The 22,080-nt window shown below is 40.4% G+C and overlaps 1 protein-coding gene across 2 annotated transcripts; it reads left to right on the plus strand.

The window, feature by feature from the left end:
* The first annotated feature begins 212 nt into the window (after positions 1 to 212).
* On the plus strand, positions 213 to 8,224 carry LOC125518906 (K(+) efflux antiporter 6). Of its 2 annotated transcripts, none has more exons than XM_048683799.2 (20): positions 213 to 696; positions 909 to 952; positions 1,856 to 1,914; positions 2,041 to 2,113; positions 2,232 to 2,293; positions 2,379 to 2,454; positions 2,594 to 2,668; positions 2,950 to 3,021; positions 3,116 to 3,199; positions 4,265 to 4,333; positions 4,689 to 4,766; positions 4,974 to 5,062; positions 5,404 to 5,500; positions 5,600 to 5,653; positions 6,087 to 6,182; positions 6,365 to 6,553; positions 6,635 to 6,712; positions 7,255 to 7,299; positions 7,481 to 7,573; positions 7,660 to 8,224. In XM_048683799.2, the coding sequence occupies exons 1-20, from the start codon at positions 384 to 386 to the stop codon at positions 7,738 to 7,740; spliced, it is 1,827 nt and encodes a 608-aa protein (XP_048539756.1). In that variant the 5' UTR covers positions 213 to 383; the 3' UTR covers positions 7,741 to 8,224. The 2 variants fall into 2 exon arrangements, with proteins under 2 accessions (XP_048539756.1, XP_048539757.1); XM_048683800.2 differs by having other exon boundaries at positions 7,481 to 7,567.
* Positions 8,225 to 22,080: the final 13,856 nt, after the last annotated feature.

Consider the following 22,080-nt stretch of genomic DNA (forward strand, 5'->3'; position numbering starts at 1 on the left):
CGATCAGTTCGCCTATACCTGCAATCCTGCTCCCTGCATTTCTGGAATTCTGGGCTGATCCAAGGAGCCACCAAGACACGACGAGTTGGTGGATTTATAAAAAGTATTAAAAGGGAACAAAATGATGAACCCAACCAACAAGCCCGGACGGAAGTGATACCATAACTAACAAAAAATGAACACTACTTCCCCTACAAATCGCTGCTGCTTCCGCCGGCTGCACCTCCAACTCCAACCTGCACGCACAACTCACGCATTCCCCCCACTTTCTTTCTTCCCCGACACGGGCACGCACGCACACGGCTGCCCTGCGCCCACACACGCTACTCTTCGGCCCTTCCTCCCAAAATCTAAACCCCACTCCGACCGCCCCCCCTCCGGCGATGCTGATGCGTCGCCGCCACCTGCTGGGCCCGGTCCTCCCCCGCCTCCTCCTCACCGCCCTCCTCCTCGCGTCGGCCGTCGCATTCCTCCCCCGCGCGGCCGGCGACGACGCCGCCGAGGCGGGCGACGAGGGCCGCGTGGGCGAGGCGGTCGCGGCGGTGGAGCGCGCGGACGCCGCCCTGGGGGCCGCCGAGGCCGGCGGGGAGGCGGCGCAGGGCAATGCCACGAACAAGGAGCACAGCCTCGCCGACATGATCGACCGCGCGCTGGAGAAGGAGTTCCCCGACTCGGAGGGCGACCAGGGCGGCGGAGGTGCGTGGATCTGAGCCCCACCGTTCTCCCCGCGATCCGCCTCGCGGGCTCCCGTGGCGCGGGGATCTGGTTTTGGCGCGTGCCGGCGGCCGGCCGCCTAGATCTCGGCCCCGGCTGCTGCGCTCTGCTGGGAATTGACCAATCCTGCCTGTTTTTTTGGGTGTCTGGATTGAACTGCCTCGTCCTAATCCTCTCCTGCTATGATTTTGCAGAGACGGACCCCGGCAGCTTCAACAACACGGTCGCGGAGAAGCAGGTGATTCATCTCCGCAGTTTTGCTTGTGTGTGGTCGGATTGTTCGTTGACAATGATTATGGAACCTGTTTAAATTTTTGCATTGTTATGATGCTCATCAAATGGTTGTTCAGGCCTTGCCGACTCTCTAGATTTAGGAGATTAGTTCATTTATGCGCGCTTTAACTTCTAAATTGGTCTCCTTTTACATGCTGTTTAACTTAAAAAATATGACTAGGGTTGATACGACTGAATATGTATTGCACACGGTGAAAATATTTGATATCATCGGTGTCTTGGATGGAGTTGACATTTGGACAGAGGTTACACCATTGATAATGACAAAACATTCAGTTATCCTTCCTTGTATCGTTCTGTAGGTTTTGCGCCTGTTGACCAATTATTCAGCCTACTGGCCTTTTGACTTAGTGAAATTAAAGGAGTTGACGTTTTCCTAATGCCGACTACAATACCTTGAATGGTGTTTACTGTGCTAGGTTAGATATGAATCAAAATCTAATATTTGCTTATGGTACCTGACTAACTTTGTGAAACAATTGTTGTGGTCTAAGTTATTAACTTACTAATAGAACTCATTTGAGTTTTGCATAAATCCCCTAGTGCTGTGTTCCAGCTGACATTCATTTAGTCATTTGATCTTCTACATGATACACCTATGATCTACAGCTACTTCGAGTTGCATCCAACTATCCTATTATATTTCTCAATTCTGTGTTCAGTTACGTTCTCAATTTGTAGATATACCACCCTTCCATTTTGAAGCAAATAATGGTTTTTATGTGGATATAAATTGCAAAAGTTGATGCATTCATACTTTAGATCTCCAGTCCCACTGCACTTGGCTCGTGTTGCTCTTGTTTGTGTATGCTGGTTATACTTATCTTGTTCTGTACTACCCTGCCAGGGAGTTCTGGAAACTGTGGCCAGAAGAGTAACGAAGAAGAATGAGACCAAAGACAATAAGTATGTTCCTATTATATATTTGACTATTTTTCTGTTTCTCTGTGAAGTGGATTTAAGTATTTAACCTTTATGATTATTTCACAATCAGTAGCAAATATCCCAAGTTTATGTTTTTTCAATCCCCAGCTCATTCCCATTCAAGGAGGTTTTCTTGGATCGGTCAGAGCAAGAGGATGTTCCCACGTTGATTGATCGGAAGGTACATGCACTATAATTCATTGCAGATTGTTTTACGCTTTTTTGCTGTGAATGCAATAGTGTTATTTTATTTTACTCTGTTTTACCTGTGTGCTGTATTAACACAACTGCAATTCCAGGATAATGTTTTTATTATATCAAATCGGAAGTCAAAGTACCCTGTACTGCAGCTGGACCTTACGTATGTGACCTAATTATTGCTGAGGATGAGCAAGAATAAAGTATCTGCCTTACTCATAACTTGGTTTGTATGTGAACTACTGTAGGTTGATCTCAGATCTTGTTGTCGTTATTGTATCTGCTACATGTGGTGGAATTGCCTTTGCTTGCCTTGGACAACCAGTGAGTACTTCTTTTGTCTCAAATCTCATTTCTGCCTGATTATGTGTATGGACTATGTAAGACATACATTTTTATATGGCTATTTATAATATACTTAAGATTACGAGTGACCTAAAGAAATTCAAAAAATACTTTGCAGGTCATTACAGGTTATTTGCTTGCAGGTTCTATAATTGGCCCTGGAGGTTTTAGCTTTGTCAACGAACTGGTGCAAGTAGGGTGCTTTTGCTTTGTTGGTTGCTTTTCTTGATGTTTAGTTGTCATCATTCTTATATGAAAAATTGCATGCACTTTTGTCCAACCATTTCACTGCTTCAGCAGACGATCAGATCATGCCTGATATACTATATACAATTAATCTTAAACGTAGTAATGAATGTTTACTTTTGACTTGTTTTCATACCCTACCAAGTTTACGAGAACATTTCATTATGAGTACATGTGATTGTGCGTATTTCGCGCAATTAATAATATGATTTCTGCTTTTTCTTCCAGGTTGAGACAGTAGCTCAGTTTGGTGTGATATTTCTCCTTTTTGCTCTAGGACTTGAGTTCTCTACCGCAAAAGTATCCATCTTTGTTTTTTAATACATTTATTAGATATTTGTAGCAATGTCAATATGCAGTTAACTAAATAAATGGTGTTTCAACTTTGTCTCAGCTACGAGCTGTACGTGCAGTTGCCGTTCTTGGAGGATTGCTGCAAATTATACTTTTTATGTTCCTTTGTGGTATTTCTGCCACGGTATGTTTCTTTTTTTGCTGCTCATGCTATGATGAAAATTTATTTGAATTGCAATTATTTGCTGCACGAACAAGATTTATTGTTGAGATTCATTTGCATGTTCTACAACTGACGTTAAGAGATCACTAGTATATTGCCATTGATGCAATCAAGTTGTACCAACAAATTCACTGGTTCAGTTCTGTAGCTTTTGGCTTTCTGGCATGTGTTTGATACTCCCTCTGTAAAGAAATATAAGATTGTTTTGATATAGTGATCTAAACGATCTTATATTTCTTTACAGAGGGAGTACAAAATTAAGGTCAGGGTTGTAAAGGCATTGCCTTTGCATTGCCATGTTTTCCAGTCTGCTGTAGGCAGATGGCAGGAGCCTTTGCCGCTTTATGAGCCTGAGCTTCTCAGATCTGGAGCCTGGAGGAGGGTTAAAGGGTCCTGGTGGTCAAGGCTACCGCTGCCACCCCTCCATGTCACTTCTGCTGACTTATTTAGCTGTCGCTTCCTCTGCCTCTCTCCAGCTCTAGCAAGGTCAGCCATCGAGCATTACAGGAGCTGGGGCGCAAGGCAAAATATCAGGAGGTAATGTGGTGGCAGCAGGGGAGGGTGGTTGGGGTGTGCAAGAGGGGGTTAAGAAGAAGACACTAGTGTGACAGGGGATGGAGAGTGGATATTCGAGATGCAGGAGAGTGGGAAGGAGAAGTGCAGTGGCTGCTGTGGTAGCCAAATAGAAATTAGGGAATGGGATGAGATATTTGAACTTGGCTTTTGGAATTTGGAGAAGTAGTGTGATGACTATTTAGAGGCCCATATCTCGTCTGTTTCTCACTGATACACGTGTCACTGCTTCATTAGGTAATACATCATCTAGCTATGTCCATGGTGGGGCCACATGTCATCATGTCGCCCTTTGGTCGCCCAGCTCGCTAGAGTGCCATGAAAACTTTGTTTATGCTGTTTCTTTCTTTTTTCCTGGCTTTACATATTTCCTTGATTTTCTAATTCTGTCCTCGGAAAGCACATGCCTGGCAGTTCTATTCTATTTTGCTTATTTTCGTTACTGCATTGCAGCTATGTGGGGGTAAAACAAAGGAAGGTGTTTTTGTTGGCGTTCTTCTTTCTATGTCTTCGACAGCAGTGGTAATTTCTAAATATCACTCACACTCCTTGCTTTTGAACAATGATCTACAATGTTATGTTCCTCATTGGTTCACTGCAGAATGTTAGTTTGTTTTTGGGCTTGTGCCACATCCTCTCAATGCGTTCCCGCGTTGGTGTAAACAAACTTAGTTCTTGCTGGTTTGTGGTAGAACCATTAACTATACCATACATGATTAATGCCAGAAGGGTTTTCATTTTAGTACACCTAATTTTGCATATGATATATGACCCTGTATTTAACTGGTCTTCTGAATGTTGTATAAATTGCTATTTGCTCATGCTCATTCTAGATTCATTTCACTCTGCTCAACATTAGTGATTTTTTTGGTTGCAGGTTTTAAAATTTTTGATGGAAAAAAATAGTATCAATGCACTTCATGGCCAAGTGACGGTTGGCATACTCGTATTGCAGGTATGTTAGACATACGTTATATCCTCTGTCTTTTTTTGTGGGATTGAATTTGTAAAGATGCATATTTGCTTGCTTTGTTTATGAATCGAATGGCTTTCAGTTCCACAAAAAAAGTTGAAAGATACTGAATGATAAAGCCTGGCTCAATACTTGTGAATTTTACCTGATCTATGTCAGTTGCTATCCATTGACACCCCTTCCTCTCAGGATTGTGCTGTTGGTCTTCTGTTTGCACTTCTTCCAATTTTGAGCGGCGCCTCTGGTCTTCTTCATGGAGTTGCGTCAATGACAAAATCGTAAGTGCCGTGTAAAGCCTGAAAATTTCTAGTGACTAAATATTTATTTTTTCCAATATTCTCAGGCTTGTACTATTAATATATCAACAATAAGTATGAAACTGTACAGTAAATTCGTGTAATCTCAATGTCTAATCGGCGGGTGTACTTTACATACCAGTGCCTGCTTGAGTCGAGTGTCAACAAATATGACCTGTCTTGTATCTTGTCACATGACTTATCATACTGTCCTATGTATATTCGGTCTACCTGTACCGTACTTATACAGAAGTTTGCTACAACATAATTAGGTATTGGATAAATTAAAATTTTATTATGACATAAATTTCCAATACTCTCAGGCTTGTGCTATTAATATCGTTCCTGGGAATTCTCTCTATCCTCTCCCGTACTTGTGTGCCTTGGTTTCTTAAGCTGATGATAAGTCTTTCGTCTCAGGTGAGTATACTGTGGGCAAACAGAACATTAATGATGCTTTGAGTTTTCGTTAGAACATTACATTGAAGTTATACTAATGTTCGTTGCTGCATCGTGCAGACAAATGAACTGTACCAGTTGGCAGCAGTTGCATTCTGCCTGTTATTTGCTTGGGTGAGTCTTTTTACAGGCCAAAAGTTTGGCTATTACCTGGACAAAAGTTTTGCTTAATATTAATCCGGAAAAAGAGGGCTGAAAATGCTTAAAATATTGAAAACCAGACAGAACGGTAAAATACAAATATTTTTCTGGGCTTGCCTTTATTTTAACTACAATGTTCAAGATGGATGTGACACATGGATTCTGATGGATATGTAAGCTTATATTCGATCCAACACCATGCCTGCAGTATTTTCCCTCTATTTTGCACATGCTTCTTCAGTTTTTCTCAATCATATATTTTGTTATTATTTGTTAATTTACACTTTTTAAAGAAATTTGCTTGCATATATATCTTTGATAGTTGTACTCTTCTATCTTAATCATCTCTTCTAGGACTATGTCGATATATCTGTTACTTATATGTGGCCTTCCTTCCATGGTGCAGTGCAGTGATAAATTGGGTCTGAGTCTTGAGTTGGGTTCATTTGCAGCTGGCGTTATGATATCAACAACCGATCTTGCTCAACATACTCTTGAACAAGTAATTCCTTGCTAATATCTTGTACACTTTGTTTTTGTGTTGTAAGATTTTTGCATATTTCTCTATAGGGAAGAGGAGCTACCAGCTAGTATTTGCTTTGATCTTTCTTCTACTCACAGCTAGACTCTTGTAGTTAGTAATTCTTTATATGTTCTCTTATTTCAGGTTTGTTCTTTCTGCAGATTGAACCGATTCGAAATCTCTTTGCCGCCCTTTTCCTTGCCAGCATCGGGATGCTAATTAATGTCCATTTTCTGTGGAACCATGTGGATATACTTCTTGCAGCTGTAATTTTGGTGATAACAATAAAGACATTTATTGTCTCTATTGTCGTAAAAGGGTTTGGCTATAACAACAAAACATCTCTTCTTGTAAGTCTTTCTAGTCTCTGTTAGAATGGGCTCCCATCTGCTATCGCTCATGCAGTCACACTTACCTCGTTTTTTCTACAGGTCGGCATGTCTCTTGCACAAATTGGAGAGTTTGCTTTTGTTCTTCTTAGCCGTGCTTCAAGCATCCATCTGATTGAGGTTATTTCTCCATATATTTGTTCCTCACGTGTTGCGACATTACCCTCGTTGGCTATGCTGCTTTAGTCATAAAGCACATATACGCCTTGGTACTTGTTTCTGAGAGTTGCCACCTCTGGCTTACTTTTCTAGTAGTTTAAGATAGCCATATATTTGTTCCTCACGTGTTGCGACATTACCCTCGTTGGCTATGCTGCTTTAGTCATAAAGCACATATACGCCTTGGTACTTGTTTCTGAGAGTTGCCACCTCTGGCTTACTTTTCTAGTAGTTTAAGATAGCCAAGCATAATCAATACTAAAAGTCTTTTGCTGAGGATTTCAATGTCCTGTAAGTACCGGTGTTCAATTAAGTATGACATTTAAGATGGCCAATCGTAATCTATCTAAATGAAATGAAGCGGTTGATATTTTAACTCTTATTTTGCTCGGCATAGTTTGTTGGCAGTACCTGTCTTGTCTTGTTTGGTCACCGCAAGACCACTGCTTCTCAATTTAGATCCATCTGTACTTTCATTTGACAGCTGCAATGCTTTTCTTCAGGGCAAGCTGTATCTACTTCTTCTTGGAACCACAGCGCTTAGCTTGGTATGTACCTAATCGCTTCATTTCTTTTGTAAGCAACATTGTGTTATCTCTGTTGATGGTAGATATCAAATATGTGGTGGAGTCTAAAATGAGAAGATGGTCACTGTGCCCACCGTCTCTACCTTTGATGACATTACGTTATTATGAGTTATGTATGGTTAACTTACTGCTTCTTGTGCAGGTAACAACACCCCTGCTATTCAAAATGATCCCAGCCGTGGTCCACCTTGGTGTTCTTTTGAGATGGTTTTCCGTCGATAGCAATCAGGTGGAGGTACACGTTCATCTCAACTGAGTTCATCTACCGATTGTTTTATCTGGAAATTGTTGCCAATCAATTCATCGGTTCTTCCATTTCAGTTGGGCCTAAAAGGCGAAGTCCTCCGCATTGATAGCGGCAAGCGCATAAATTTGATAATCCAAGGCCCACACGACTCATGACACACTTGGCACACCGCAAGCTACTTTTAGTATGGCTTTAAGTTAACGAGCTCTGTTAAGTGTTTCCGCATGTAACGAAGAGTTTATAGCGCGTATGCACGGCCGGGCGGGAGTTGGAAGCAGAAGAAATCAGATCTCGTTCAAAGTGTGTGAGATCGACCCTTCCCCGCAGCGACGACTGGAAATGCAAGGGGAGGATTTCGCCAGCCTTGTGAGCAGTGGATGAAGCGGGCAGTGAGTGCACTGCTCGCGGTGTGATCCCTCTAATGAGGGTTTTCTGTAGTATAAGAATGTAATCTGATTGATTGATTGATTGGATTAGCGTGATAGGATTTAGGCTTGACCGGTATACCACTGTATTAATTCCACAAAATGTGCAGAACGCCACCTGATCATGAATTTTGCTGTGCAGTGAGTTTGCCATTGTCATTTCCCAGTGTAAGTTCCCATGCCTGCAGTCAGGAAAATCATTTTGTATGTGTCATTTTTTGGTAAGACGCCTGAACTGTAACGTTTGAACGTTGGCTGTTGGATGCTATCTCGGAGCTCTATATCTCTGTGGGCAATTGGCTACATTGCTATTTCACGTACTTCGTTGCTGGGAACGACTGAACTACTGCCTCTCGCCTTGTAGTTCCTTTTATGAGCTTGGGGTCTCTTGCCTTGTATAGTTGGTTCTGTTAAGCATCTTGTTAGTATTGCCTGTTAGTTCGTTCGTTTTGTTTCTTTTTTATCTTTTCTTTATTTATTCCTTCTTTTGACTTTTGTTTATATTTTAAAAAAATACATGTTTAAAAACTACTCCCTTTGTTTCTAAATATGTCCTTCTAGAAATTTCAGTATGGATTACATATGGATGTACATAGACATATTTTAGAGTGTAGGTTCACTCATTTTGCTCTGTATGTAGTATATGCTAAAGTTTTTAAAAGGTCTTATTCAGGAACGGAGGGAGTAGTTTGCTTATTTCTTTTTAAAGATGTTTGAACAATTCACAAAAAAAATGTTCATGATATTTTATACATTATAAAAAAATTAGTTTGCTTAATTTTGAGAAAATGTTTAGTACCTTTAAAAAATGTATGTAACATTTAAAAAATGTTTAAATGTTTCAAAAGTATCTTTTGTGACATTTTCAAAAATGTATATACAATGTAAAATAATGTTCATGTATTTTTTTTAAAATGACACCACTCATAAAAAATGTAGGTGGCATTTTACAAAATGTTCACATGTTTCAAAAATATGTTAATGGCATTTAAAAAAAATGTAACAATGTAAAAATTGCTCGCGTAACTATAAAAAATATTTCATACCATTCAAAATAAGTGTTGAAATGTGTATTTGAAAAATGTTTTACATGTATTTGATAAAACGTTCAAATGTATTTGAAAAAAATGTTTGTCATGTATCTGAAAAATGTTCAGCATGTATAAAAATAATGTTCCACATGAAAAATGTACAACTTATATTGACATGTATTTATAAAAGAAAAAGGAAAGGAAAAGAAAAAGAAAAGGAAAAAATAAAAACATGAAGAAAATCAATAAAGAAGTATAGAAAATAGAAGAAAAAAACCCAGATGAAAGGTTCTAAAATCAGTAAACCTCTTTGATGAGCCGTCCCACTAACGCAAAGTGCTTTTTACCGGAGCCGGGAGCTACCGGTGGACCATCCACCATATATTTACTTTGTGATTCGTGCACAAGGGGCCCAGTGCATGTGTATAGCATTTTGTATTGTGGTAACTATCTCATGTATCTCTGTTAATAGTCCAATCTGTGTCAGATAAGTGGGTCCCTGTCAATAATAGAATAAAAACTATTCCCAGTGTAAAGTACGCATGCATGCAATAACTTTTCTATCTGTCCCCACAACTCTAATCCTGCCTTTTATTTTCTCCTTAGCAATTTCATTCATTCATATCATTAAAACTATAATCCCATTTTAGAAATATTTTATATATTTGAACTCATGGCGCCAAGACCTTTAGAACAAGATCAATCTTGAATACATTTAAACATGATTAAGTTTCAACGTTTCAAATGAGTGAAATCAGTTTTCTGAAATAAAGTGAAATAAGTTCTTTGAATTGAGTGAAACCATTTTTTTTGAAATGTTTTTTGTTTTTCATATATATGAAACATATTTCAGTGCAAAATATGTGAAACTTGTTATTTAAAAAATATGAAACTAGTTTTTTAAAAAATATTAAGCTGATTATTTCCAATCAGTTTAAAAAATAAGTGAAATCTATCTTTGAAACAAGTGAAATTGTTATTTCAACTTAGTGAATGTAATGTGTTTTTCTGGAACTAGTGAAATGAGTGAAACCTATCTTTCATAATTAGGTTAATCATTTTTTTAAACAAGTTGAATATAGTTTTTTAATCGAGTGAGTGAAATGTGTTTTCTGAAATTAGTGAATGTGAGAAATGGGATTCTTGAAAAAAAAAGAAATATATCGATTGTCATGTGAAATTATCTATTTCAATGTTTGAAACTGATTTTTGTGATGAGTGTAATCTGTTTAATGAAGCGAATGCTTTTTTAGAAATAATTGAAATCAAAATTTTCAAATGATTGAAATAATTTTCCTTGCAAAACGAGTGAAACCGGTCTCTTAATGATTGAAGCAAGTTTTCGGAATAAGTGAAATTATATTCATAAATGAATGAAGCGAGTGAAGTTAGTTTTTGAGTGAAATTATATTTTTAAATAAGTGAAATTATATTCTTAAAATGAGTGAAATCAGTTTTTAAACATGCGTGTTTTTTAAAGCAGTGAATGTTATATGAAACAAGTAAATCGGTTTTTGGAAGGAATGAAATCAGCTTAAAGATATGGGTGAAATAAAAAAAATTTAAATGCATGAAATCTGTCAATTGAAATGAGTGAGTTCATATTTTTTAAATGAGTGAATTGTTATTTTGAATTGACTGAAATGGTTTTTGGAGATGAGTGAAATTTGTGTGCCAATTTGAGTGAAATATGTTTTGTGAAATCGGTGAAATTGAAACTAGTTCAAATGTATCCATAATTGATCTTATTTTGAAGATCTTCTCGCTATGAATTCAAATATATAAAGATATTCAAAATTGGAGTTTTCATTCAAAAGATATCTATCATCCAAAATTTCACAATGAAATTAAAAGGTAGTCTTTTGATGGGGAGATAGGGAATATTTTATCATGCATGCAACCGGTCTTCTATGAATATTTTTTCTCTCTCCTGACAAAAGCTGACAATAGCATGCAAAGGACCCACATGTATTCTGTGTATTTTTAATTCTGTCTCTTATACATCAAAAAAATGGTTCGAATCTCCAAAACAACGTCAACGGTGGATGTCACACCGGTAGGTACCGGTTCCGGTAAAAAAACTTAGTCGGTCCCACTAAGGCGAAGGCGCACCAATCACCAGAGGCGAGACAAATAGTCTTCTCGCCCTCGGCAAGATGTAGCCATGACACCTTTATCCATGGAGCACAAATAGGAGGGGTCACCAACCAATTTGATGGAGTAGGCTTCCGTTACCTTTGTGGCTTTGACAATATCCCTCCTGGCCAGACTACCTAATGCTAGGCCACGGTCTAATAACATTTCCGAACTCTATTGAGTTTCTCTTCAACGCTAGCACATGCAACCAAAATTATGGGCACACGACACCAATCCTAGCCGCCACCGTCAGAGCTCTCTCCCACGCCATCACATTGGACCCTCTCTTCCTCATCCGAAGATCTCGGCGGCGGCAAAAGGATTGGGGGCCTCGTTCGTCCGTTTTGGTTCTTCTTAGATTTTGTTTTCTTGACGACATCGACGAGCTAGCGGCAGAGATTGCGTGCCTATGCGTTGCAACAAGATATAAATACTCTAGCACGTTAGCTTGTGATTTACCCGTGCTATATTAATGTGATTATGTAAATAAATGTTTATCAAATCATGCCCGTGATTTACCTTAATTTTGATGAGAAGTTAGGAAAGTAAATTAAAATAAAATTGGTTCGAAAGTTAAGTAATTTAAGGTGATTGATTATCATATGAGAAATGTTGGATGAGGCGGGTGGGAAGAAAAGTGAAACATGGAACCTTACATTTTTCTTAAGTAGAGATAGAGATATTTCGATGAGAAGTATGGAAAGTAAATTAAAATGAAATTGATTCACAAGGCAATCAGTCAAACGGGGAAGGTTGGACCGGGGGAGGGGGGAGGAAGAAAAGTAAAACATGAAAACTTACATTCTTTTTAAGTAGTAGAGATATTTCCCTTGCAATGCAAGCCCTTTCATTAACGCCGTAAATCCACAACCCACACGATCACGCGGATCCTTTTCTAAACCCATGTGATCCTTTTCTAAACCCTCGGGATCATGCAAATCCTTTCCTAAAGTCACGCGCTCACGCAGATCCTTTTCTAAACATTTTTTTAAACTGCTTTCAAAACAACTAATGTCAAAGGAAGGAAACGAGCTAAAGGGACTTGATACCATCGCCAACAAAAGAAAATTGAACGAGCAAAACTAGAAGGAAATCCTGTCCAGTGAGCTACATCATATCATACAAATTTGTGGTCAGCTACATCATGTCATACAAATTGGTTTATTTTCTTGTGGTTAGTGAGACGCCTGCCAACTCCGAAGGGCCTAGGCTCTCCGAGTCCGAAGCAATGCAAGAACTTTTTACATTTTTCCTTCATACGTCATTAGTATGGTTTGTGAGAAAAAAATGTTAGTTTACAAGTAGATCCTTGAAAAAAATGTGTCAATATCTTCAGTCGCCAAATGAGATTTTTGTTACACGCAAGGAATGATGCGCGCTATCTCTTCTCCTTGAATAACTTCAGTATATAGAATTAGAACACCAACAAGACAAGTTTTTACCATGACATCTTGTTTGTTCTAGAGCAGGCGAAGGGAGTGAAAACAACATCGAGGCAGGCAAGAACCGTCCAAAGACAAAGACTCAGCTATACGACTTTTAGTTCGAAATACGCGTCAGCTGGTTCCAGTGATCATGATGGGAGAATGATGGCCGCTTTGTCACACCCCCCTTAAAAAAAGTAGTACAATATTAAGTATTGAATGACGGCCAGCTGCTAGGTCGCATGGGAGGTTCTCCTATCTAATGTTTCATTCCGTTGCGTAATCAGCAAGCAAAATGTAGGTTCTCTATTCCGTTGACGATCTCACGTTCTCGAAAAATAAAAGACTTTAGTGATCAGAGATGAGAGGAAGAGCATAAGCTGTTTGTTTAATTTTTGTTAGTGTGAAAAAAGTGGATATATGTGATCAAGTGAACGATTTTTTTCAGGGGTTCATGTGAACTATTTATATTTATGTACCTTTGGTCAGTAGTCTATATAGTTATTGCAAATAACCTCAAAGGTGATGTGACTTGGTCGCCCTTTTGTAATTTCTTTCACACTTTGTACTATTTCCTTCTCCTATAATAACTGTTTCCTTCTCCTATAATGTTTACATGCAGTTCTCCGGATGGTTTGAAAAGAAAAAGTAGCATTCCTTTTCAACAGAACTCTTCGTCAACCGGTTTTTTCCTTCCATCATGTTCCTCCATCAATTTTTTTTCATCTAGCCGGTTTGTTTGTTTTTACACCATGTCATATTTGACCGCACCTTCTAAATACATCACTAAATCATATTAATTTACTTACCTTTTACAGCACTACATGAACTTCACATTAATTAACTTATCTTTTTCAATAACGTGGAATTACGCCATTCGATTTATACCATATTTCACCGCACCTTCCTGTACACCGCTCAATAATATTAATTTACTTACGATGCATGACCCATGCTACCAAATTATTGAGATAAAAAATATTTCACCGCATGGCAATGCACGGGCACACACGTAGTTGGGTAATAAAATATTTAAACATGCAGTCTAAATTTAGAAATTAAGTAAATTCGCTACAACATATCCCAAAAAATTACATCCAGATCCATAGATTGCTAATAACCTCAAAGGTGATTCACAGTGACGGTGAACCTTCCCAGTTTTCATTTCTTGACGGCGGTGGCGACACATCTTCTAGGTCCATGTATGGAGGCGATTAGCGACTAACGTGATTGAGCACATCATTTATTTTGCTCCAGGCAGCACAACCCAAGGCTACTAATTGTCTCTACAAGCTGCATGTCAATGGGTGTTAGCTTCCGTATTGGAGGTTCCCGGCGACACGCTCCAGTGATTATATGTCTCTTGCTCGGTTCAAGGGTTAAGTTTGCTCGACATGGCTTAAGATGGCATCTAGCGACTCAACATCTACTTGATGCGTGGGTTACGTCCTTGTTTGAGGTAACCTTTGTGACAAGCCTAAATTAACTCAATGTCGGCGGTCTAGATTCTCGGTAACATGAGATGGGTGAAGATGGCGGACATCCCTACTACTGCTCAACAACATGTGTTGCACACACATCTCTAGTATTAAGGGGAGTTGAGGACTATACGTTCGGACATCCAACTCCCCCTTCCCTTGTTCCCCCTCCCATGTCCTGAATTAACTCAATTAACTTAAATCAAATCTTATCAAAATATCAACTAAATTAAAATTTTCCTTGTCTTCGTCTATCCATACTCAAATCAAATCTTACCAAAACTCAACTAAATAAAAAATTTCCTTACCTTTCCCTACCCATACTCAAATAAAATAAAATCTTACCAGAATCTAGATTATGATGGGTGTAAGCTTTATGGTGTATCACATTTTTCTGACGCATGAGCAATTAGCTAATCTCTACTATTAAATAGCAGTTGGTAGTTTCGCCTCACCCCATCCCTGGTTTTTCCTCGCCACGCTCCTCCCCTCTTTGGTTTCCTGTTGATTTTTTTGGTAATCTCAACCGATGTCGTGCAAATAAAAGTCAACGTAAATAGAGTAACTTGGGATAATCTAAAGTTCATAACAATTTATGTAAAGCAAGGGGCAAAGCTCTACGACCCCCCCCCCCCCCCCCTCAATGCCATCGTCGGCCTTCCCTAGCTTCCCTCCTTCGTTGCTTCTAGCTAAGCAATTTTCGATGGAGGAAAGCAGGCGACTAGTCTCTTGGACAACTTAAAATCTATGTAGTCGAGAGGGATGATGCACTCGACAAATATCAATAAAAAAACCTAGCCGCCGGCATCATCCATCATTCATGCAAGATCAATGTCCATGACCTCCATTGATGCTCCAACACCACCCCCATAAAAGAAGGGACAAGATTAAGAGAAAGAAGAGGAGGCTTCACCACCGTGTGCACCGACCTTTGAGCCGGTGCCATATCCACTGCGCCGCCTCCAGCATCACCACCAGCACCGCCTTCACAAACACTGCCATGCCTTCTCCCTTCACTGGCTCAATGTCGGCTTGTAACTTGACCCTCTCTTTTATGTTCTCCGTTTACATGGTTGAGTACTCGTACTTATTCTTGGGGATATGGATGAACTCTTTATGATTAGAATTAGTTTCCTTTAGATGATCCAATACCTTATGTTTATGTTCGAGTTAATAGCCTTCGTGAATGTTGAGAGGAGACCTCGCTTTCCACAAAAATCATATTAATGCTGCTGTTTAGGTTAGGATGTTGAGGTAATTCAAGGTAACAGTAAAAGCCTCTCCTCCGCGCCTTTGCAACCAGTCGGAGCTAAAACATACACTCAGAGCTGATATCTCTTGGGACCCCAATGGATGAATTAATGGAGAACCGAAGCATAGATATAAGGCTATAAAGAAAGTCCTGCTAGGGAGGTGATACGTCCATTTTGCATCATGTTTTCCTACTGTTATTTATAGTGTTTTATGAAATATAACACTTTGTGGAGTAATTATAATGCCTTTTTTTTCTCATAATATGCAAGGTTTACACAAAGAGGGAGATCGCCGGCAGCTGGAATTTTGGACCTAAAAAAGCTATGTCAGAGATACCTATTCTGCACATCTCTAAATGAGCTGAAATTTTACGGAGAATTATTTTGGAATATATAAAAAATATTGGAGAAAATAAATACCAGAGGGGCCCACCCAGGTGCCCACTAGGCACCAGGGCGCGCCCTGGTGGGTAGTGGGCCCCCTGGCCTGCTTCCGGTTCCCATCTTCTGGTACATAAGGTCATTTGCCCTAGAAAAAAATAACAAGAGGACTTTCGGGACGGAGCACCGCCATCTCGAGGCAGAACTTGGGCAGGAGCATTTTTGCTCTCTGGTGGAGTGATTCCTGAAGGAAATATGCCCTAGAGGCAATAATAAAGTTATTATTTATTTCCTTATATCATGACAAATGTTTATTATTCATGCTAGAATTGTATTAACCGGAAACATATTACATGTGTGAATACATAGACAAATAGAGTGTCACTAGTATGCCTCTACTTGACTAGCTCGTTAATCAAAGATGGTTATGTTTCCTAACCATAGACATGAGTTGTCATTTGATTAACGGGATCACATCATTAGAGAATGATGTGATTGACTTGACCCATTCCGTTAGCTTAGCACTTGATCGTTTAGTATGTTGCTATTGCTTTCTTCATGACTTATACATGTTCCTATAACTATGAGATTATGCAACTCCCATTTATCGGAGGAACACTTTGTGTGCTACCAAACGTCTGGGTGATTATAAAGGTGCTCTACAGGTGTCTTCGAAGGTACTTGTTGAGTTGGCGTATTTCGAGATTAGGATTTGTCACTCCGATTGTCGGAGAGGTATCTCCGGGCCCTCTCGGTAATGCACATCACTATACGCCTTGCAAGCAATGTGGCTAATGAGTTAGTTGCGGGATGATGCATTAAGGAACGACGAAAGAGACTTGCCGGTAACGAGATTGAACTAGGCATTGAGATACCGACGATCGAATCTCGGGCAAGTAACATACCGATGACAAAGGGAACAACGTATGTTGTTATGCGGTTTGACCGATAAAGATCTTCATAGAATATGTAGGATCCAATATGAGCATCCAGGTTCCGCTATTTTTTATTGACCGAAGACGTGTCTCGGTCATGTCTACATAGTTCTCGAACCCATAGGGTCCACACGCTTAAAGTTTGGTGACGATCGTTATTATGAGTTTTTGTGTTTTGATGTACCGAAGGTAGTTCGAAGTCCCGGATATGATCACGGACATGACGAGGAGTCTCGAAATGGTTGAGACGTAAAGATCGATATGTTGGACGACTATATTCGGACACCAGAAGTGTTTCGAGTGGTTTCGGATAAAAACCGGAGTACCGGGGGGGGGGGGGGGTTACCGGAACCCCCCGAGGAGTTAATTGGGCCTCATGGGCCTTAGTGAGAGAAGTGGAGGGGCGGCCAGGGCAGACGCGCACGCCTCCCCCTCTAGTCCGAATTGGACAAGGAGGGGGGGGCTGAGTAGGACTCCTCCCTGGCGCGCCCTCCTCCTGGCCGGCCGCCTCCCCCCTCTCTCCTTTATATACGGGGGCAGGGGGCACCCTAGGACACACAAGTTGATCTGTTGATCTATTCCAGTCGTGTGTGGTGCCCCCCTCCACCATATTCCACCTCGGTTGTATCGTAGCGGTGCTTAGGCGAAGCCCTGTGTCGGTAGCAACATCATCACCGTCATCAGCCGTCGTGCTGACGGAACTCTCCCGTGAAGCTCTGTTGGATCATAGTTCATGGGACGTCATCGAGTTGAACATGTGCCGAACTCGGAGGTGCTGTACGTTCGGTACTTGGATCGGTCGGATCATGAAGACGTACGACTACATCAACCGTGTTGTGCTAACACTTCCGCTTTCGGTCTACGAGGGTACGTGGACACACTCTCCCCTCTCGTTGCTATGCATCACCATGATCCTGAGTGTGCGTAGGATTTTTTTTGAAATTACTACGTTACCCAACAGTGGCATCAGAGCCAGGTTTTATGCGTAGATGTTATATGCACGAGTAGAACACAAGTGAGTTGTGGACGATACAAGACATACTGCTTACCAACATGTCACACTTTGGTTCGGCGGTATTGTTGGATGAAGCGCCCCGGACCGACATTACGCGTACACTTACGCGAGACTGGTTCTACTGACGTGCTTTGCACATAGGTGGCTTGCGGGTGTTAGTTTCTCCAATTTCAGTTGAACCGAGTGTGGCTACGCCCGGTCCTTGAGAAGGTTAAAACAACACTAACTTGACGAACAATCGTTGTGGTTTTGATGCATAGGTAAGAACGGTTCTTGCTAAGCCCGTAGCAGCCACGTAAAACTTGCAACAACAAAGTAGAGGATGTCTAACTTGTTTTTGCAGGGCATGTTGTGATATGATATGGTCAAGGCATGATGCTATATTGTATGAGATGATCATGTTTTGTAACCGAGTTATCGGCAACTGGCAGGAGCCATATGGTTGTCGCTTTATTGTATGCAATGCAATCGCCCTGTAATTGCTTTACTTTATTACTAAGCGGTAGCGATAGTCGTAGAAGCAATAGTTGGCGAGACGACAACGATGCTACGATGGAGATCAAGGTGTCGCGCCGGTGACAATGGTGATCATGACGGTGCTTCAGAGATGAAGGTCACAAGCACAAGATGATGATGGCCATATCATATCACTTATATTGATTGCATGTGATGTTTATCTTTTATGCATCTTATTTTGCTTTGATTGACAGTAGCATTATAAGATGATCTCTCACTAAATTTCAAGATAAAAGTGTTCTCCCTGAGTATGCACCGTTGCCAAAGTTCGTCGTGCCGAGACACCCGTGATGATCGGGTGTGATAAGCTCTACGTTCATCTACAACGGGTGCAAGCCAGTTTTGCACACGCAGAATACTCGCGTTAAACTTGACGAGCCTAGCATATGCAGATATGGCCTCGGAACACTGAGACCGAAAGGTCGAGCGTGAATCATATAGTAGATATGATCAACATAGTGATGTTCACCATTGAAAACTACTCCATCTCACGTGATGATCAGACATGGTTTAGTTGATTTGGATCACTTGATCACTTAGATGATTAGAGGGATGTCTATCTAAGTGGGAGTTCTTAAGTAATATGATTAATTGAACTTAAATTTATCATGAACTTAGTACCTGATAGTATTTTGCTTGTCTATGTTGATTGTAGATAGATGGCCCGTGCTGTTGTTCTGTTGAATTTTAATGCGTTCCTTGAGAAAGCAAAGTTGAAAGATGATTGTAGCAATTACACGGATTGGGTCCGTAGCTTGAGGATTATCCTCATTGTTACACAGAAGAATTACGTCCTGGAAGCACCGCTGGGTGCCAGGCCTGCTGCAGATGCTGCTGATGACATTAAGAACGTCTGGCAGAGTAAAGCTGATGACTACTCGATAGTTCGGTGTGCCATGCTTTATGGCTTAGAACCGGGACTTCAACGATGTTTTGAACGTCATGGAGCATATGAGATGTTCTAGGAGTTGAAGTTAATATTTCAAGCAAATGCTCAGATTGAGAGATATGAAGTCTCCAATAAGTTCTATAGCTGCAAGATGGAGGAGAATAGTTCTGTCAGTGAACATATACTCAAAATGTCTGGGTATCATAATAACTTGACTCAATCGGGAGTTAATCTTCCTATAGTGTCATTGGCAAAGTTCTTCAATCACTGCCACCAAGCTACAAGAGCTTCGTGATGAACTATAATATGCAAGGGATGAATAAGACAATTCCCGATCTCTTCGCAATGCTAAAGGCAGCGGAGGTAGAAATCAAGAAGGAGCATCAAGTGTTGATGGTCAACAAGACCACCAGTTTCAAGAAAAAGGGTAAAGGGAAGAAGAAGGGGAACTTCAAGAAGAACAACAAACAAGTTGCTGCTCAGGAGAAGAAACCCAAGTCTGGACCTAAGCCTGAGACTGAGTGCTTCTACTACAAACAGACTGGTCACTGGAAGCGGAACTGCCCCAAGTATTTGGCGGATAAGAAGGATGGCAAGGTGAACAAAGGTATATGTGATATACATGTTATTGATGTGTACCTTACCAGAGCTCGCAGTAGCACCTGGGTATTTGATACTAGTTCTGTTGCTAATTAACTCGAAATAGGGACTACGGATTAAGCGAAGACTGGCTAAGGACGAGGTGACGATGCGCGGGAAATGGTTCCAAAGTCGATGTGATCGCCATCGGCATGCTACCTCTACATCTACCTTCGGGATTAGTTTTAGACCTAAATAATTGTTATTTGGTGCCAGCGTTAAGCATGAACATTATATCTGGATCTTGTTTGATGCGAGACGGTTATTCATTTAAATTTGAGAATAATGGTTGTTCTATTTATATGAGTAATATCTTTTATGGTCATGCACCCTTGAAGAGTGGTCTATTTTTTTTGAATCTCGATAGTAGTGATACACATATTCATAATGTTGAAGCCAAAATATGTAGAGTTGATAATGATAGTGCAACTTATTTGTGGCACTGCCGTTTGGGTCATATTGGTGTAAAGCGCATGAAGAAACTCCATACTGATGGACTTTTGGAATCACTTGATTATGAATCACTTGGTACTTGTGAACCATGCCTTATGGACAAGATGACTAAGATGCCGTTCTCCAGAACAATGGAGCGAGCAACAGATTTGTTGGAGATCATACATACTGATGTATGTGGTCCAATGAATATTGAGGCTCGCGGCGGGTATCGTTATTTTCTCACCTTCACAGATCATTTGAGCAGATATGGGTATATCTACTTAATGAAACATAAGTCTGAAACATTTGAAAAGTTCAAAGAATTTCAAAGTGAAGTGGAAAATCATCGTAACAAGAAAATAAAGTTTCTACGATCTGATCATGGAGGAGGGTATTTGAGATACGAGTTTGGTCTATATTTGAAACAATGCGGAATAGTTTCGCAACTCACGTCACCTGGAACACCATAGCGTAATGGTGTGTCCGAACGTCATAATCGTACTTTACTAGATATGATGCGATCTATGATGTCTCTTACTAATTTACCACAATCGTTTTGGGGTTATGCTTTAGAGACGACTGCATTCACGTTAAATAGGGCACCATCGAAATCCGTTGAGACGACGCCTTATGAACTATGGTTTGGCAAGAAACCAAAGTTGTCGTTTCTTAAAGTTTGGGGCTGTGATGCTTATGTGAAAAAGCTTGAACCTGATAAGCTCGAACCCAAATCGGAGAAATGTGTCTTCATAGGATACCCAAAGGAAACTGTTGGGTACACCTTCTATCACAGATCCGAAGGCAAGACATTCGTTGCTAAGAATTGATCCTTTCTAGAGAAGGAGTTTCTCTCGAAAGAAGTGAGTGAGAGGAAAGTAGAACTTGATGAGGTAACTGTACCTGCCCCCTTATTGGAAAGTAGTTCGTCACAGAAACCACTTATTGTGACACCTACACCAATTAGTGAGGAAGCTAATGATGATGATCATGAAACTTCAGATCAAGTTACTACCGAACCTCGTAGGTCAACCAGAGTAAGATCTGCACCAGAGTGGTACGGTAATCCTGTTCTGGAGGTCATGTTGCTAGACAATGACGAACCTACGAACTATGAGGAAGCAATGATGAGCCTAGATTCCGCAAAATGGCTTGAGGCCATGAAATCTGAGATGGGATCCATGTATGTGAACAAAGTGTGGACTTCGGTTGACTTGCCCGATGATCGGAAAGCCATCGAGAATAAATGGATCTTCAAGAAGAAGGCAGACGCTGATGGTAATGTTACTGTCTACAAAGCTCAACTTGTTGCGAAAGGTTTCCGACAAGTTCAAGGAGTTGACTAAGATGAGACCTTCTCACCCGTAGCGATGCTTAAGTCCGTCCGAATCATGTTAGCTATTGCCGCATTTTTTGATTATGAAATTTGGCAAATGGATGTGAAGACTGCATTCCTGAATGGATTTCTGTAAGAAGAGTTGTATATGATGCAACCTGAAGGTTTTATCGATCCAAAAGGTACTAACAAAGTGTGCAAGCTCCAGGCATCCATTTATGGACTGGTGCAAGCTTCTCGGAGTTGGAATAAACGCTTTGATATGTGATCAAAGCATATGGTTTTATACAGACTTCTGGAGAAGCCTGTATTTACAAGAAAGTGAGTGGGAGCTCTGTAGCATTTCTAATATTATATGTGGATGACATATTGTTGATTGGAAATGATATAGAATTTCTGGATAGCATAAAAGGATACTTGAATAAGAGTTTTTCAATGAAGGACCTCGGTGAAGCTGCTTACATATTGGGCATCAAGATCTATAGAGATAGATCAAGACGCTTAATTGGACTTTCACAAAGTACATACCTTGACAAAGTTTTGAAGAAGTTCTAAATGGATCAGGCTAAGAAAGGGTTCTTGCCTGTATTACAAGGTGTGAAGTT

Source organism: Triticum urartu, chromosome 7A (assembly GCF_056163025.1).
Source record: "Triticum urartu cultivar PI428250 chromosome 7A, HENAU_Tu73, whole genome shotgun sequence".
Lineage (NCBI taxonomy): Eukaryota > Viridiplantae > Streptophyta > Magnoliopsida > Poales > Poaceae > Triticum > Triticum urartu.

What these genes read in the sequence shown, in the direction of transcription:
- LOC125518906 (XM_048683799.2), top strand. Translation starts at nt 384, where the DNA reads ATGCTGATGCGTCGCCGCCACCTGCTGGGCCCGGTCCTCCCCCGCCTC. An exon ending in ACACGGTCGCGGAGAAGCAG is followed by an intron (nt 953 to 1,855) that starts GTGATTCATCTC and finishes CTACCCTGCCAG; the next exon opens with GGAGTTCTGGAAACTGTGGC. An exon ending in CAAGCATCCATCTGATTGAG is followed by an intron (nt 6,713 to 7,254) that starts GTTATTTCTCCA and finishes GCTTTTCTTCAG; the next exon opens with GGCAAGCTGTATCTACTTCT.